The 19,291-nt window shown below is 40.2% G+C and overlaps 1 protein-coding gene and 1 pseudogene across 3 annotated transcripts in view; both read right to left on the bottom strand.

Moving 5' to 3' along the window:
• LOC120582065 (collagen alpha-4(VI) chain-like) overlaps positions 1 to 19,291 on the bottom strand; it is a 103,509-nt gene that overhangs the window by 1,449 nt on the left and 82,769 nt on the right. For all 3 annotated transcript variants that reach the window (XM_039837101.1, XM_039837103.1, XM_039837102.1), the window contains 7 exons: positions 19,026 to 19,062; positions 16,698 to 16,709; positions 16,114 to 16,607; positions 9,276 to 9,366; positions 7,285 to 7,968; positions 5,406 to 5,502; positions 4,653 to 4,879 (listed from right to left, as the gene is read on the bottom strand). In XM_039837101.1, the coding sequence (XP_039693035.1) occupies positions 4,653 to 4,879; positions 5,406 to 5,502; positions 7,285 to 7,968; positions 9,276 to 9,366; positions 16,114 to 16,607; positions 16,698 to 16,709; positions 19,026 to 19,062 (1,642 nt within the window). The remainder of the gene's footprint in view (positions 1 to 4,652; positions 4,880 to 5,405; positions 5,503 to 7,284; positions 7,969 to 9,275; positions 9,367 to 16,113; positions 16,608 to 16,697; positions 16,710 to 19,025; positions 19,063 to 19,291) is intronic.
• On the bottom strand, positions 9,716 to 9,834 carry LOC120582682 (uncharacterized; annotated as a pseudogene).

Genomic DNA, 19,291 nt, shown 5'->3' with positions numbered 1-19,291 from the left:
AGGCACATGTGAATTGGCCTGCGGCTTGAGTACGATATGGGGGCGGGGGGAGGAGAGGGAAGGGTGGAAGAGAGCAAGCAGTGAGGGCCCAGGAGAAGGAACCAGAGAAATGCTTCTCCAAAAACTTATTAGAGTCAACAGAAAAACACTATAGTGATGAACTGTTGACTGTACTCTGTATCTACAAATAGTTTTCAGGCTCAGCAATTCACTAACACCAGTCTCTGCTGTTACAAACTGATTCCAACTGACAAGCCAAGGACTTGCTTAAACAAATCATTGTTTTTACTAGTGACGCTTTGTGGCTTTTGCTTTTAGAAGCCCCATCCTTGCCTTTAGTCGACAATCAAACAGGCGCCGCTTCTCCTCAATTATTTTTCTAGGGCAGCACTGTCCAGAAGAAGTTTCTGCAATGAGGGAAGTGTTCTATATCTGCATTATCCAATACAGTAGCCACTGTCCACATAGGCTATTGGGTATTTGAAATATAGCTATTGTAACTAAGGATCTGAATTTTCAGTTTTTCATGTAGTTTCAAATTATTCGAATTTATGGCTAATACTTGAGCGACACAGCTATAGGTGAATAAATCTTCAATTCTTTAAACTAATAATCTCAAAGGTATTCTTTGCAACCTAACACTCAGGAAGCCTCAGAGTCTTATTTACTTTTATCGGTATCATATAGCATTGAGGGTGGGGCAAACGAGTTTTCACCAAAGCAACTATTGCTAGCCCCCAATTTCACATTTGCATTATTTTTACCATGTGTGTTAATTTTTGCCTTCTTGGAAGAATCCTACAGCAGCGATCAGTTTTGTTCCATGGAATCCAGGAACAAAGAAAGAAAAAGGGAAGAGAAAGAAGAGAGTTGGATAGGTATGAAGAATAGTGTAAAAGTGGAAATTCTCCAGTTTCAGGGAGGCAGTATCTCCAGGTGCAAGCAGTAACTCAGTCACAGGGAGGAGATATCTCCAGGTGCCAGCCCCAGAAGTGCAACATTCCAAGGAGAAAATAATAAAACTGTCTACTAGGCCTTGTTTGATCTGAGAGTTCCCCGGATACATTTATCTTTGTACAAAACGTTAACGACTAACTTCTGCTTCTTGTAATCTGCTTATTCAAGGATGTAATAGGAGGCTTTATAAGCTGCCTCCTCTGGAAGCTCGGGGCTGATCTCCTCTAACCCTGCGTGGTAGAGAGTCAGTCGCCGGCCGGCTAATAAAGGCTCATAATTCATCTCAATTGGCTCCGTGGGTCTCAGATTCATTCACGCCACAACAATAGCTACAATGAAATTGTGATTTTGCCTAAGCTGTTTCTGTCTCTTCGTACACATGTCTTATAATGTAGCCCTACTTGGTGGAGAAAATTAAAAAAAAAAAAAAAAAAAGATTTATGTGCTTTGGAAATAACACTGAAATGGTAAATTATACCAAGATTAGCCTGGCTTCTATCAAGAGAAATGACATTATTTAATTCTTCACAAGTAGGTGCAATAGAAGGTTACAGGTGCTACGGCAGAATATGGCTTAAGATACAGGGGCACAAAGGAGGCCATGAAAATTTAATACTACCTGGGGGCCGGAAAGGACTCTAAGTAGAGGTGACACTGAGTATGAAAAGATGAGTAGATGTAATCCAGGTGGACATGGTGGAGAGGATGCAGATGGGCAGATGGTAAGCGATGGCATGGAGACTTGGAATGAAGAACAGGGCATAAGGGGCAACCGAAAATAGTGCAAGAGGTACATGTAGGGAAGTGGCGGCAAGTAGGTCCCCGAGCATCAATGTAGAGATCTAATCACAGGCCTATGTGCCTTACGAAGGCACCTGGACATTATCTTATAAACCATGGGAAATACAGAAAAAGTGTAATGTCACAACCAGATTTGGCATTTTAGAAAAATTAAATTTGGTGTCTAGAATGGAATTAGGAGGAGGACAATCTGGAAGAAATGAGACCAGTTAGACAGCACTGCAGTTCCACTGGAGGCGAAAGCCAAGGTGTTAAGAGGGAGGATGTGGGAAAAGCAGATGGATCTGAGAGATGCTGAGGAGGAAGTTACGCCAAGAGTAGGTACCTGTTGGAGGCAGGAGAGTAGGAGAGGAAACAAGTAGCGTGATATTTGGGTTTTGATTTTCCATTCCTGGTCCAATGGGAGTTCGTTCCAGTCAAGGAATAAAGGAGAAAGTTTGGATGGAAAAGACGGTTTGTTTGAGATGACTGAGGGCATGTGCAATGGTGCCATCTGGAGGCTAGTTAAAAATACTGGTCTGCATCTCAGGAGACAGTTAAAGATGGAAGGTACCGATTTGAAGTCATCACTACAGAGAGGAAGAGTTGAAGTTGTGGTGGGAAAGCTGGCTCCAGTCATGTGTGGAGAATGCTTAGAAGACTGAAGAAAGGACTTGGGGAAGGCATTGCAGGTTCACCATGAAATTAATGAAGCCGAAGCTTCAGGGTCTTCCATTTGCATAAGCCTCTTCCAAGTAAATATTCACTTTTGTGCTTAATTTTAAAATTTTTTGTGTTCTTTTTAGTAAACAGAGCCCCCCTAAATTGTATAAACTTCAAGTTCCATAAAACCTGGATTCCCCTGTGAGGACGAACCTAAGAAGATGAACTCACAACGATGGAGGGGTCAGAAGTAAAACAAGGATCTTATCTCCAAAGCTAAGACAGGAAAGAGTTTGAAGAGGAAGGTAGTGGCCAACAGTGGCCCCATCTCAAGAACTCAAGTCAGTGAGGTCTGAAAGGGCCTTTTGGTCCTTTTTGACCAAAAAGGATGGAACACTCATGAAGAAAAGAGACAGCTCCTTTCTCTGGCTGGAGGACAGGAAGATAGGGTGTGCAGAAATACAGGAAGCTGCAGGAGGCTGCATCTGGCCACCTTTATTTCTTTTGGAAGCAAACACATAAGGGCATCTGCTAAAGAAAGAGACATGGAGGAAGGAGAGGAGCTGCTAAAGGTTTGGAGTGGCCTCGAAATGCACTGGGAGGGGACTGGCCAGAGCCAAGTTACAAAGCGGGTGGGAAATCTGGGGAACCTTCAAGCCTCAGTTTTTGTGAATACAATTAGGTTAGATTACCAGGAAGCTCTCCTCTATCTCTTTCACCTTAAATTGTGGGAAAGGATGCCTTAGAGCAGTGGTTCTCCCTCTTGTTTGCTCAGTGGAATTACTAGGTAAGCCCCCTACCCAGAGATTCTGATTCAAGTGATCTGGGGTGAGGTCTAGGTATTGAGAATTTTGAAAGAGTCCCAGGTGATTTCAATTTACAGCCAAGACTAAAAATCACTGCCTTAATAAGATTACCTGAGAATATTATATACTGAAAATAGAATAATCAACAGAGTAAGTTCTTCTATGCTTAATTTTTAGCCTAAGGAGGTGAAATGTTACTGTCCCTGCTGGGGGTCTGGCTCTGCAATGCCATTATCCTAATACTTTAACTCTTAAGCAATTCCTTCAGTCAGTCAATGCCCCATTGAAAGCAGACATTCTGCAGCTTTCAGAAAAACTATTACTGAATTGAAATGCATAATCCATAATGTGAGTTGTTGTATATGAAGGCAAATCCTATCCTTCTACAGATAGCTTACTATGGTCATATAAATGGAGTATGAGCTGAGATCTATACTTTGTAACATTGCTGGGATTTTTAATAATGTCTTCCTAAGTTTGATTAGTGTTCTTAAATATCTCACTTTTATTCCTCTATCTGGTTTTGTTATTTCCTTTGCACATGCATTTGTTTTGGAACCTAAGGGTGGGACATATCAGCAGCATCTTAACAGCTAACTCAGATTGCAGCTTACTATGTGGCAAACATATGAATTATCAAGTTTTATTTGCAAAACAACCCAATGAAGTAGGTATTCACATAATCCTCACTTTAAGATCAGGAAAATAAGCCACAGAGAGATTAAATAACTTTCCATGTCTACTTATCTAGCAGCCCCAGATGGAGAACAATCTAGGAACATTCAAAAACCTCTGGGAAATTATTGCTCATTTAATCTAAGCAGGACTGACCACACCACTCACTAGAAACTCTTTCAGCCATCTTTCCCCTGCATTTAAAAAAATTTCAGAGTCAAATCCCCGCAAATCTCTTTCTAATGTATTCATTGTTTTGCTTACTTTGTTCCGCCCATGTAAGGGTAATGTAGCCTTTGCATTACTACATTCTGTGATCCAAAAATCGATGCTACCATTGTTTTAGATAGATGCAAATGTTCCTGAAACTTGGTCAGAGCACAGGCGGCCGCTCATACAGAAAGGAGCCTTCTACAAGCCAGTGCATTTTCCCTCAAGGTCAGGAGTATGTTCAGCATTTCTGCAATCGGTCATTGCTGCTCCACAGTGAAGTACTGACACTTCATGATGTGTGCCTCCATCATGCTCCCTGAAATAGCTTCTGTTCAGCTCCAGTTTTACAGTCAGGTGAAAGTTAGCCATTCTATGTTTTCTTAAACTGATTTCTTTAACAGCATACATGAATTCATTCATTTGGAAACTGTATAAAGGAAACTGTATAAAAAGGCAAATTTTTCATGCTAACATAGTGTACAGGAATTTTTTTTTTTTAAGGTAAAGATTTTAAAAAGTGAATTCAACCTAAGGAACAAGAAGTCATTTGGTTTTTACCATACGCAGTGTCCAAACTTATTTCTTTTCCACTTTCTTTTTGTTTTGCAAGCATTTCTTGTTCATTTTCTTCAGCTGCATATCCACTCTTTTCATAATTTTCAGGTGCTTCTTTCTGAGTTACAGATGTCATCATGGCTGTTCTATTCTCTAGAAGAAAGTCTGTTGCTTCAAATGCTTCCAAGTCATCAGCAAAGCCAGCTATGCCACGACGGCGCTTGGGCAACCTGTACAGAAACAACCCACGTCGAACTGCATAACCAAACTACAAGAACGGAAAGGTTCAATTACCCATTGATATTGCTGGCTCGATAAGCTTTAGGTTTAGGGCATTTCTGATGACTTTGTTATCACATTAGCTACTCCCTTAGATCTACAAAAGTGTTTGAATGAACATCACGATAATATGTTTAGCATTATTAATTTTACCTCTGGGACGTGGGATTAGAAGATGGGGGGATGTGGTGGAATGGAAATTTTTCATTTTTTGCTTTTATACACTTATGTGCTCTTTGAATGTTTTCTATTGGTCCCGTGTTACTCTTAACATTAAAAAAAAATAAGAAGAAGAAAAGAAAAACCAAACCATGTCAGAGTTGGCAAATACAGGAACATCTTGTGTTTTGCAGGCATTTCTTGTTCAATACTTTGGGTCAGGTCAAGGACTGGCATTGCCTGTGACCATTCTTTAGGGAGACAGTTTCCTACAGGGAACAGAGCTATGGGACAACTTCAGCTCTGCCCTCGGCCTACCTCTTGATAAGCCTAAGTGCTTGCAGCAGAGTGTCCCCTCGGTTGGGGCCCCCACACACTTCAGTCAGCTCTGGGGGTGGGTACTGGTTTGTTCCACCTAAAAATAAAATATCAAACCAAATCAAATAAAGCATAAAATGATATAAAATTTTTAAATGAAATAAATGAAGTAAAATAAAGCATAAAAAAACCCAAAATATTATCCATTAACACAAAATTTAAAAGATATAAAATAAAATCAAATAAAGCATAAGAAAGTAAAACGTACAATAAAGCAAAATAAACATAACAAAAAATGAAATAAAATGAAACATAAAAACAAAAAAAAATCCATTGACATAAAATCAAAAAGACATAAAATTAATTCAAGTAAAGCATAAAATAAATACAAAAATAAAAGCCAATAAAATAAAAAATAAAAATAAAAACAAAAATGCATCCTATCACATAAATAAAATTACAACATAAAAGAATATAACAAGACATAAAATGCAACCTGACAAAATAAAACATAAAAAATAAAGTAAAATGAAATTAAAACAGAATAGAAAAGTGGTCCCTTTAGCCTGCTTTTCTCTCAAATGGTTACTAAGCCATCAGCCCTTTATTAGAAATCTCTCCTTCACCTCCTGTAACAATAAGAGATGTAAATTTCAGAGTGGTTCACTGACCTTTCTAGGATCACACAGCTCACTAGTGGCACAGCTAAGACTAGAACTGATTCATGGATCTTTATACCTCTCAAACTGGAGAGGCACAAATGCTGTGTCAGTACTTCTAACATATCCATCAGACTCCCTTTATTCCTTCAGTGATAAAGGAGCAGATGTCCCTCAAGGCTCCCAATAGGGTGTCACACACACTTATAAACTGAAAATCTCATGTCCCCCGGCAAAGAAGGCAAGAAGTCCTCACATGTTACAACAAGGCACCCTGCATGTGAGTTGTTTGGATTATGTACTGGTGGACAAAGCCCAAAACAAACTCCTGGAAATGTGACCAGAATAATACCCATTCCCTCAATCCTAATAATCTCCATTATCATGTTAGAGATACGGTTTTGGTACTGGCTGCCCATGAATTTGGTTGAACTAGTTCCAATTGGAAGTGAGGACACTAGGACAGGAAGTAGGGAAGAATTCCAGCCAGGATACAGTCAGTGTGCCCTTTAACCTTCACTGTTGGCTTCATCCACCATAACCTGAGGTGGGAGACCCTCCCTCACTTCCTGCCAAGTCCCTGAAGACCTCTGAAAATATATGTCATAAACACTTGTTACTCAAAATGTGGTCCATGGACTAGCAGCATCAGTATCACTTGGGAGCTTGTTAAAAATGCACAATCTCAGGCCTCAGCTCAGCCCCACTGAATCAAAATCCACATTTTAACAAGATCCCCAGTGTGTGCATGTTAAAATTTGAGAAGCACTGTTATGCGCCACTGGATTCTGGAGTCTGGGTTACAGGATATAGTAATAACAGTAACTACACTTTATATTTGTACAGCACTCGTGCTTTTCCGAGCCCCTCCATGCACATATTTGAAAGTAGGCTTTTCAAATAAGGAAGAGACTATAATTCTCATTTTGGTAAAAGAGAAAATTGAGAAGTTAAATAGAAACCTGAGGTCTCCCAGCCACCAGCTGAGAGGTTCCAAACAAGAAAGCTGCACTAGGCGTGGCACAGTGTCAGGGCAACGAAATAGCTCAGGGTTTTTAGGAAATGGGGTGCTCTCTGGAGGCTCCACAGAGGCTGTGGAGCTGCACACACTTCGGCAATGGTAAAGGGTACAGCAAACAACTGCTTGCCCAAATGCCAGGCTCTGGAATTTCCTCTCCCTACCCCATCCAGGGTATCCCCAGGGTTCCAGAACCACTCACTTTTTAGGAGATTCAGGAAGGCCCGCATGAAGCCCCGGGTGTAGGCTACCTCTGGGTCTGAGATCCCCTCCAGGCGCAACAGGTGCTGCTCAGAGGGGGCACTGGCCACTTGGGCCAGCTCAGCCAGCTCATGGGTTCCCACGCCCGAGCCCAAGGCCAACACAAACAGAGTGATGCCCTTGCACTTGGCCTCCAGGGACACAGTTCTTAGCTTCTCCCGGTCCCATCTGCTGGTCTCACTGGCCACGATGGCGAAGAGAATCCGTGCCCTCCTGGGCAGTGGGGCTGCCAGGAGCACCTTCTCTAGTGTCCACTCCAGGGCGTGGCCCAGGGCAGGAGCTCCTTGCAGGGGGCGGCCTACAGCCTCATGGATGTGCCTCTGCATCTGCATCCGGTGACCAAAGGTGGTCAGGAGGAAACCCTCAAGCACAGGGGGTTGTCCAGAGCCTGGCCAGAAGCCAGGAGTTGTGTGCTTCACCAGGGCCGCGCGTGCCCCGTAGAGGGACGTGTTCGGCTGTGCAGCCACCTCTATGTTGTCGAGCGTGGCATCCACTAGACTCAAGGCAGCCCGGTACACATCCTTGCTGACGCTGTGGGAGCTGTCCACCACGAATGCCACGTCCACATCTACTGCCAGGGGTCCGGGCGTGCCCAACCTGCACTCCGGAGCTGGTCGGCACTTGTCTGGGGAGGAAGGCGGGGAGAGGCCAGGGTTACTATGCATCTCTTTCCTTTCCATGCAAACAGATTTCTAGATTCTCAATAAGGATAGCTGTTGCTGAGCGCTATTTGCATTGTGTTAACACGGCCAGCAGATGGACACTGTAAGTAAATGTGCCCCTTTATCAGAAGAAAGAATCGAGATGATCTGATTTCACATTCAATGTTTCTAACCACTAGGCCATATGGCTTCCTAATCTTTAGCTTCACTGACACCTGCCTGGTTCAGTCTGTGCCCTATCTTTTATGGGGCGTGTGACCTTGGGCAAATTACTCAGCCTTCCCATTACCTCCGTTTCTTCATCTTTCAGATGGGGGGCAATGATGATAATAATAGAACCTATTTTGTGAGGTTTAAATCTAAAAATGAGTTCATCTATGTAAAGTGCTCAGAACAATCCCTGGTGCATAGTAAAAGCTCAAACTCGGTAAATACCAACCAGGTTTATGCTTCTATAGGAGAGAGAACTGAGGCCCAGAGAAACAACGCGTCAAATGAGATGATGGATGAGAAAGCAGTTCATCAACTGCAACATACTCTATGAACGGCAGTTACTACATTTGACTTGGCCAAGTTCTCAGAACCAAATCTCTCATGGCAGTGATAGGTCTTAGTGTGGAGCAATTAAATCCCCTTTTGATTTCACCTGTAGGGCTCACTCTAGCCTTAAGTGATGTGGGGATGGATGAGAGCTCTCCATACAGGGGTATGCATGGGTTTCAGCACAAATTTCTCTCTGGCACAGGCTAGTGTGAGGTGCGAGGTAGAGTGAAGGAGGCCGAAGACACATAATAACTTGTCAGTACCCTGCTGGTGGTCAATGGCAGTTCCAGGCCTAGAACCCAGGACTCTTGACTTGGTTCAGTGGTCTGCCCTTCACACTAAAACGCCTAAGAAAGGAACACAAGCCCAGCCATCTACAGGAACCTGGCAGGACAGGTGAATAAGCAGAGTAGATCAGCAGTAAGACAATAGGGAGGGGAAGGGACTGTAGGGTGCTAGCAGACACTTGCCCCCTCAAAAGGGGATAGGCACAACTTAGCTCTGGCTGACTATGACCACATGGGAATCCAACATCTGTGATTCTCCAGACTATTGCAACTTCCTAAGAAAAACTGATGATCCAGAATTAATAGGAAATTCCCAGATTCTAAAATACTGCACATACCAAACAAATACACATCTGCAGAGCAGATCTGGCCCGTGGCTCTTGGCTAGTCTATCCTGTTCTAAAGACATCGGTCTGGTAAGAAATGCTGTCCAGGCTTACCATAGCAGAGAGTGCAGCGGGCCATGTGCTCCACATCCTGTTGGCTCTCAGTCTCCCAGACGAATAAATGAACTCTGTTGGTTCCATCCATCTAATCCAAACATATATGCAAGTTTGTCATTAGCTGAATTAAATTTCAAACTATGTTTCTTTTTCCATTTCAGATAAGCAAAACATTAGTATGATATTTTGAGGAGAATATATAATTATAGAAATATATGTATATATTATTTGGCATTATTTGACAGTTATTGATAGCCTTTTAGGACAAAGTCCCACTGAAGGTCAGCCCCTCCTCCTTCATTCCTGTGCCTAGGACCAAGCAGGCTCCAGACCCTCCTGTGGCAGCAAAGTGCTTAGCATTTGAAGTTGTTATGCTAGGCCTCAGGGAGATTGACAGGTAAAGGTAACTTTATTTTTTAATTTTATTTTTTTTAAAATGCCTACAGCATCTGGTCTTCTTAGGTGGTCTCCCATCCAAGTACTAACCAGGCCCAACCCTGCTTAGCTTCTGAGATCAGACGAGATCAGGCACATTCAGGATGGCATAGCTGTAGATGCAAGGGTAGCTTTAAAAAAGAACGTTCCATGACATACACTCCTTACAGAGCTCTTCACTCTTTCTGTTTAGGACTGCAGCATATCCCATCATTGTCTCTCAGAGTGAGCTTTGCTTAAAAGAAAAAGCCTTTGGGGAAAAGAAATATAAAGAGTCCAACTTTTGTTTATGCTAATGTAACACCAAAACAAACAAACAAATAGATAAACCAAACAGGAACATTCCTAAGTCTCCTGAGAAGAAAGGTGAAATGCATCCTATTTTGTTCCTTACACAGCAAAAGCAATCTAAATTGTGCTTTTACCTAACTTAGAAATTCAAATTAACCAAGACTGATTATGCGACTACTACATAACAATGTTAGCAAGCCATGTGGACATACAAAATGACACAGCCACACCCTCAAATCACTGAAAACCTCAGTGGAAGGAGAGACAAACTATTCTCAAGAAAGAAAGAGGTCCAATAATATGTTTTAGGAACACAAGAAGAGGAGATTAATTTCAAGGGGAAGGGATAGAGAGAATCTGATGAAGATGATTGTATCTAGTACTTTCAAAAGAATGAGCAGGATGCTTACGTAGAAAAGAAGTAGAAAAAAAGCATTACAGTGTAGAAGAACAGCATGTACAAAGGCCCAGAGGTAGGCAGTGGTTATCTACAGAATTCTCATTTGCTCTCACTCCCCAAAGATTAGAGAATACCCACCTCCAATGTGCACACAGAAACTACACAGCACATCTGAAACCCTGAAACTCCTTACCAAATGGAGGAGGATGACATGAAGAATGTGCACAGAGTTGCCAACATTCAACATTCATACAGATCTCCTCCACATGGTTATAAGATCTGAGGATTGACTAAACCAAATGGACCTAATTAATCACCAAGGGTTAGAGAAAACAGGGTAGGCACGCATATGATACATTGATAGCTTACTGGAAAACACATGAGGCAATTTGGAAGGCCTCTGAAATCAGGATCCCCATCTGTGTTCCAGAAGTTATGAGGAAACTGGGATAACCCTGGGAGCATTAATTTTACCTCCAAGAGTTGTGGGGAAATGCTAAGCTTGTATACATTATTTTTAAATAACAGGGAAATGGGGGAAGTATGTTATAAAGGTCAGAATTTGTGTGAATGTTTAAGATACTATGAAAGACTTCAAACAAATTCAAATATATTCCCAAGTCTGTACAAAGGAATGGTTCATAGGGAAAGTTCTATGCAGCAAGAATAGATTAAGTGTCATGAACCTGGGTCCTAGTCCTTGGTGTGCCCTAGTTGGCTATGTGGTCTTGGACAAGTCTCTGGCCTCACTTTCCTCAGCAACAAAGTTTTAGGGTAGGAGTCAATGCTGCTGAGTTTTCTTTCTGTTTCAACACAGCCTGGTCCTCCATTACTGTCTTCTGTATTTGCCTCGTGTTCAGGGCGTTGCGTTACCTTTTCTACTCTGAGCAGCTAAGATTATTGTTCTGCTTGTTGGGAAATGACCAACTTCAAAGGAATTAAAGTAGCTACAGAACTTCAATCTTTTAAAAATGGTTTCTTAGGAAGAATAATTTTATGTTCCTGTAAAAAATTTTCCTGTTCCTGTAAAAACAAAATTGTGGGAACAAGTACACAAAAACAAATTGGAAGTCCATAGGGAACTATGATTAAGAATAGATTCATCTGTACCTAGTCGTTCTTAAGTGACATTTAATTACTTTGACTTTGGAATGGCCAGCGTGGGCCTAGTCACTGATCAGATCTATAATTCTGGAGAAAGCTCAAGCAGAGAGATAGTATGGGAGGGAATCCTAGTGTGAGAAGAGGAAATAGGATCTGTGATTCCTACTGCAAAAGTATCAGAAAAGGAAATCTCAAAAATAGAGGCCCTTAAACACCACCCAAGTGATCTGCATGAGGCTCAAAGCTTTATTATAGTTTGAATCAGCACCTTTGGTAATTCTTTCAACCAACTTCATTTCTGAGGGTCCAGTTGTGGTCTGTGGGGACTAGGTATATACTAAAGACAGGACTATATGGAGGCAGGAAGGATGCAGCACAGGGATTTGCATTAACACCCTCTTTTATTTAATAGAAAGACATTTTATGAAAGAATACAGACAACCCTTAAACCTCAGCCCTCACTATTAAAGAATTCTCCATGAGCCCTGAGCTGAAGAGACCCATATGGTTAAATTCGATGCTTCAGCTGCTGTATTAAACTGCCAGAGGCCATGGGATGATATTCATTCCCGGGATTGAGCTGGGGGAGGCTCTTGGCTTAGACAGATAGATGAAGAGGGGAAAGAAGCAAATGCTGGGGAGGATGATTTGCCTTGGGACACAGGAAGAGCTAACTGGACCCTAACAAGGGAGAGTTAGGAACAATCTTGCATCCAGTTGAGGTAATGGCTTGGAGAACAAGAAGAGAAAATTGAAAAAACTAGGGGAAGGAGATAGGAGAGTAGTCACATAACCAGTGACTGATCCCAGGAGCTGGAGTTCAATTTCAGCTCCTGCCAGCAGGCACGGTGCCACCAAGGCTGCTGTGAAGCAGTTGACTTTCTGGACTCCCCAGCAAATAAGGGCCAACATTGGATTGAGGGTGTTGGGTGGCAGAGTGAGACTCGAGAACCAAACATATGTGGATGCCAATTCCAGGACTATGTAGTTTAAAAGAAGTCACTAACCCCTGACCCTCCCTTTATCTCCTCTGGGAAATGTAGATTGTCATTATTAACTTGTAGGATAGTCACGAGGATCATACCAACACTTCAAACTTTAACATTCATGCAAACCACCTGGGAATCTTGTTGAAAATGAGGAGCTTGATTGATTAGCCTGGGGGTGGAGCTTGAGATTTGGCATTTCTTACAAACCTGGGTGACGCTGATGTGGCTGGTCCCAGGACCACGTTTTGAGTAATGAGGGGTTAAAATGAAAAAGCATGGAAAGCATGTAGCATGGCAATTGGAACTCCATAGAGTTTCATTAAATGGAAGCTATCAATTTAACAGTTATGGGGCAAAGGTGCACTCTTAGGGACCTCGAGAAGATGGTAATAATGGCCTATATTGAGTATGCACACAGAAAGTCCCCGTAGGCACTATCTCATAATAATTCTCACAGCAAACCTGTGAGTTTATTCCTTGTTTATGGGTGAATAAATTGAGGTCCTAGTGCCAAAAAACAGGTCCAGATAGCACAAGGGACAAAACCAGAGTTTGAAGCCTCATTGCCTAATTTCTTCCTTGGTTGTTTGGTTTTAGGAAAGTAATGATCTAACAGAAAATAGCAGCCCACAAGGCCTCAGCAGGGGTACATCCATGGCTTCTAAAAAGGCTTGTCTGGCAACCCAACATTTTCTTCAAAAAAAAAAAAAAGAATGTTCTCCTGCAACTTTTTTGAATTCTAAAATTATATCAAAATTTTAAAAATATTCCTCAAATCCCTTTGGCCTTCCTCTGAACATTTTCATCTTCTAAATCTGATATTTTTGTTTTTATATCTCTGTGATAGAAATCCAAATAGATTCTTTAGATTTTTTTAAAAAGAGCAATACACAGAAATAGATATAGAGGCAGTTCATAGACCTAGCTCATAGTATTGTTGTAAAGATAAAATGAAATAATGCATGAAAAAGAACTTTGAACTTCTAAACTCTCTTCTTTTCCTGTTTTTGACTTTGGATTTAAAATCCCACTGCTAATGAGAATTCCAAACCTTGAGCAAATTATTTAACTTCTCTGTGTCTCAGTTTCATCATCTGAAAAGTGAACCAATGATAACAGTTACCTCATTGGGTTGTTGTAAAAATTAAATGCATCAGTAAGTAGGAAGATCTAGAAGAGCGTCAAAAACGTAAACTATTTTCTTAGATATTGTTTCAAGTGAACATATGTTAGTTTTTATAAAGAAAAATGAAATTTGAAACCTGGCACACAAATTGCGTTTTCCCTGTAATCCTCTGGTTTTTAACTTTTAAAAATGGGGCAAATAAAGTTACGTTTTGAGACAAAAGGCAACTGGACAGTTCTTGAAAATGAGATGAGGCACAAATAGTCCAAATGCTATAATACTGTTTTATTTAAGACTGAGAGTAGTCGATGGATAGCTTAAAAAAAAAAATCTTTTCAGTATGAGTGCAGCCTCCAAGCATACTTAAATGGGCTGAGAATTTAGGGCATTTGTTCATATAATCGTTCAGATTGAATGACCGTCATTCTGCCAGAAGCATCTGAGTATTGTTCTGAAAAATAAAATAACATAAAAGTGAAAGACAAAAGTTCCACAGATAATCAAAGAGAGCCCTCAGGCAGATAATTCAGAAGAAAAATCACAGGATATTCCCCCTCCCTTAACTGGATTCTCCTAAAGACAGAGCACAGGGTAGGGGAAGTTAAGGGCTGCAATATGGCCAGTTGTGAAAAATGAAGATTTTCTGAAAGGCCCTGAAAGGGAGTTGTAGTTTTTATGGTTTCTCTCCTTGTTAATGACACCAGAAATGGAATCATTTATCACATTTGTGCTGGCAAGCACCATTTAACATCCTTTCTAAACTGTTACATTTAAGGAACAGCATCCTGGGGCAAGAATGCAGCCAATAAATAGAAAGGAGAACATACAGAAATGATAGAACTGAGGTTCGGGTATATTTAAGCTGGCAAGTTCTTTTTGCATACCATTACATCCTTTTACTCGGAAACTCGAGCAACTAAGAGGGCAAGAACATTTTGGCAAAGAATCATCTCTATGTGGGATTTAAACACTGTCTGCCCAGGATCCCCTCTCAGAGAGCAGCACTGATGAGTGTTTGGCGGGGGGTTGTAACTATACCTTGAGTATTTCTCTCCAAGGGTTAGGGAAATTTATTCCTGAAAGTAGATGATTACACCTGGCAAGGAGCCTGCATAATGTCTAATTGTGACCCTCGCCATTTGAGAGCTAAGCAAAATGAGACTCAGAAAGATAAAGAGACTTTTCCAAAGGCACCTCATTATTGATGAAAAAGCCAAAGACAAAAGCTACATATCCAATTTAAACTATTATTTTTTATACCCTGCCTTTATTAATCCATTCAGGAGGTTATTTAGAGCTGCTCTCACAATTTTACTTATTGATTCTTAAAAGCATATTCACAGCTTTTTAAAACAAAATCTCTCATCTACCACTTCTGCTGCACAGGAAACTTCAGAGAAAATTAAATGGTCTAGCACAACTAAACTCATTAGTTCTTTGAACCATATGACATTTCCATTTTTGCTGGTCAAAAATAGTTGAATATTGGCAATGTAACATGGTTCAACCTGATACTCATAAGTACCCTAAAATCTCTTAAAGAATCGCCCTTCATTTTAACAAATCATCCCAGATATCCTATGAGAATGTATTACATGGGTTTCAGTTATAAGAGTCAAGTCTGGAGAAAAAGTAAATAAGCTGTGGTACATACACACACTAGAATTCTTAAGAACGATAGTAAAAAAAACGAAAAACAAAAACAAAAACAAAAAACAGGTTACCCATACAGACAACATGGATGAACAAAAAGAACAGAGATGACGTTGACTGAAAGAAGCCAGATACAAAAGAGTAATACTATAAGATTCAATTTATATGAAGGTCCAGAACAGGTCAGTGGATGGTCATAGGAGCCAGAAGAGCAGTGCCTCTGAGGAGTGTATGGTTTGGGAAGGGACATAGGAAAAACTTATAGGATACTGAAAGTGTTCAGTATCTTAAACCATGTCTTGAGGGTTTAAATGTATATATAAATCCGACTAACTGTACACTTAAAATCAGTGCACTACTCATTTTGCTAAATGGGTATATATTTTATACCCCAAGTGGGAAAATAAAGAAAATTACATTCTATGGCTCGCCATGATATGATTTAGAATAGTGTTTAAGCATAGTCTCTGAAGGTAGATAATATCAGTCTGCCACAAACTAGATACTTGACTTTTGATGGTGGACTTAACATCTCTAAGCTTCAGTTTTTTTATTTCTAAAATAAACCTACCTTATGGAGTTTGGGGAATTATTAAATAAGATAACGTTTATTACGCACGTAGCACAAAATAAGTGCTCAAGAATGGTCAGTTGGCACCAGTAGAAGCACTACTAATAGAGTCCACAATGGGACACACGCCCCCATGCATACACATCAATTCCTGGGGAATTCTTCCCCTGAACAGCTCTCATATCTCATGTGGTCCTTGATGGAAGGATAAGGACCATGTACTAACCGCCCCAGTTCCCCTGCCCACAAGCAGTTCCTCCGCATACCAATAGGGCATCCGGGAGGTTGTGCTCCTCTGTGAAGGTGATGACCACAGGGACGATGTCCAGCGCACTGAGCTCCAGGGTGGCAGTGCTGATGGAACCTGCATCATGGGCCCAGCCCACCTCGAAGAACACAGCCACTTTCCTCATGAGAAGGCTTGAGCGAGCACGTTTAAATACATGTCTTGCCACAAACTTCATGGTGTCCCCAAGGTTCCTACTGCCAGATGACCTTTCCAGAGAGATTCTCCTGACAGCCTGCAGGAGTGCGGGCTTCCCCTTGTAGTCTGAGAAGCGAATCAGGTAATCTATTTTGTTGTTGTAGGATATGATGGCCACTCGAGCACCTGTTGGGCAGTTACTCTCACTTATTTCCATCTTCATCAACAGAGATAATAAAATGTCTCTCATCCTCTCAAAATCCAACTGAGAGACGTCACTTGACATGTCCAGGGCAAAGACCACTTCAGCTGGAAACACTGGGCATTTGGAAACACCTTGACACAATGGATAACACAGATTTAAGATTTTCTGCAATGCCTCTAAACAGGTGAAGAATTCAGTGGATAGGAAGAAATATTATTTACCTGTTGAACAAGCTGGAAGGGAATTATTTTGGAGAGAAAAGAAGACATTATTAGTTTGCTTAAGCAGTGGCATGTTTTCCATGTGAGCGCTTCGAGATGAAAAACCATCTCTTCTGAGAAATTCAAGCGGTGGCCTTCTCGGACTCCTGAGTGTGGCAGAGACTTGTACTTGCTCCCCAATATTCATTCTCTCCTTTTCTATAGTAATAGAACCTCAGTCTATGGCTGCACATATGGCTTCCTGGAACAAAGACTACATTTCCCAATGGGGCAGCCATCTTGCTAAGTTCTGGATGACGAAATAAGAAAAACAATAGGTACACTTTGAAACAGTATCCTTCTCCTTTTCTTTCCTTTTCTTGCCAGTGGAAGCTTCATAGACATCTCAGACCATGAGGTGATTTGAGAAACAGAACACCCTCACCCCAATGGCAGAGCAAGAAAATATAAGGAGCCTGCATCCCTGAACCCCATGGAGCTCCATAGCAACCCTGGACTGGCTACTTCTGGGCTTTGATTTGAGAAATATATTTTTGTCACTGCTACTGAGCATTAAGGTCACACTGTACTGAACTTAAATCTAACTAGCACACTGAGCTATTCCAAAGCCATGGATAGATAGATAGATAGATAGATAGATAGATAGATAGATAGATAGATAGATAGATAGACAGACAGACAGAATAAACTATACATATATTATTCATAAGTGTATTTACACAAGTAATATATTTTTATGGAAAATATTAGAAAACAAAAAACTGAAAGTATCCTGAATTCATTATGTTTACATTATATATGTGTGTATATGTGTACATTATATATGTGTGTGTATATATATATAATTTGTTTCATTTTGTTTTATAAAACTTGGAATTTAGGATATGTTCTATTCTGAATCATTTTCACTTAGTATGTAATGGACATCTATTTTTTAGAGTAATGTCATGAATTGAATTTAGAGCAATATCATCTTTTTTCTCCTATATCATGATTTGTTCCTCCAACATCCCTTTGTGATGAGCATACTTATACATGTCTCTATGCATATTTCTTCAAATCTATTAAATCTCTATCATAATGGCTTTGATATGCATTGTCCAATTGCACTTCAGAAAGATTGTACCAACTGACATTCTTACCAGCAATGAGAGCTTTTATACATTTCCCAAATTTGGATCAGGATGTTCTTGTCATTTAAAAAATATTTCCAATTTGAGAAACGAAAAGAATATTTCCTTGTAATTTGTATTCTTTAACTTCTTGTAAGGTCAAACATTTCACAGATTTGTTGTGATTTGCATTTTTTTCTTCTCTGAATCTTCCATGTCTTTTGCCCATTTTCAGACTAAAAGTTTTTTATATTTAGGTTTAGCAAATATAAAATATCTGTATATGTAGATGAAAATGATAGAGTAGTAGCAATTTTATATATTTTGACATGATAGAGTAAGGGACTTAGGTCTTTTGCTTGGATCTGTTGCTTATATCGCATTTTTTTTCCATTTTTCTGTTTGCTTTTGATTTTACAGCTCTCTTCAATGTAAAGGGATTTTCACTTTTTATATGGCCAGCTCTGACACTCTTTTCTTTTGTGGTCTAGACAATGATATTATTCAATATGATTTATAGGAAATAGGATTCCATAATCTCCCTGAGCAGCAACTGGATGAGAATGAACAGAATATGGAAGATTGAGACAGAACAAGAGGGGTGGGATGATTGTGGAGAAAACCCAAGCCCAAACTAAGCAATTTGCTAAGTCAATGTTCTCTCCCTATTGCCAGTAAATGAAGAACTGTGTGTATTATAGGATGCAAATATCCAGAAATTCATTGAAGACAGTAAATAAATTCTAATCTGCAAATGTGATAAAACATTACTTAATATTTTATGATTCATAATTCTATTTCTAAAACATAAATTTAAATACAATAAGACATATTTCTCATTGAAGGCTCACTGTTGATCCCTCTTATTTAAATGGATAAGTTAAAAAGAAGAAATCTTTTCTTTGCCTGTTTCATGATAAGAAGCACCAAGATGCATACATGCAGGTGTGCAATTTTCAATGCATTTTATGGATGCCATGTTGTACAATTTTTCTTCACCATTGAGATAATATGCCACTCCATCTATGAGACTACATTGAGGAAGATTACTTACCCGAGGGCGAGACTGAGCTAAATATGTTCATTTGCAGGATCCTTTCTTGATGGACAATGACACCTCCCAAACCTCAGTCAAATCTACAGTAACTTACGTCCCCAATCCATGACTCATTCCCATTTCACACCACTGGCTCCCTTTGACTCTTTTTCAACTTACGGCAGTTTTTTCTCATGAAATCAACAATTTCACAAGGCTATTAGAAAAACGGAGAAAGAGAGGAAAAAAGAAAAAGTATTTAATTTGAAGTATTTTCCTCCTTACCCTGGTGACTTAGAAATGTCATATGAATATGATTAGTACCTATCCAAAGCTTTTTAAGCCACAACAGAAAACCCAAAAATTGTTATAGCAAATGAAACTATCCAGCAGTTATATTTCTGGATCCAGTAGTTATTTTAAAACATTTAAAATATATTTTATAT

This window comes from Pteropus medius, unplaced genomic scaffold (assembly GCF_902729225.1).
Source record: "Pteropus medius unplaced genomic scaffold, Ma_sr-lr_union100, whole genome shotgun sequence".
Lineage (NCBI taxonomy): Eukaryota > Metazoa > Chordata > Mammalia > Chiroptera > Pteropodidae > Pteropus > Pteropus medius.
This window is presented reverse-complemented; position numbering and strand designations above follow the sequence as displayed.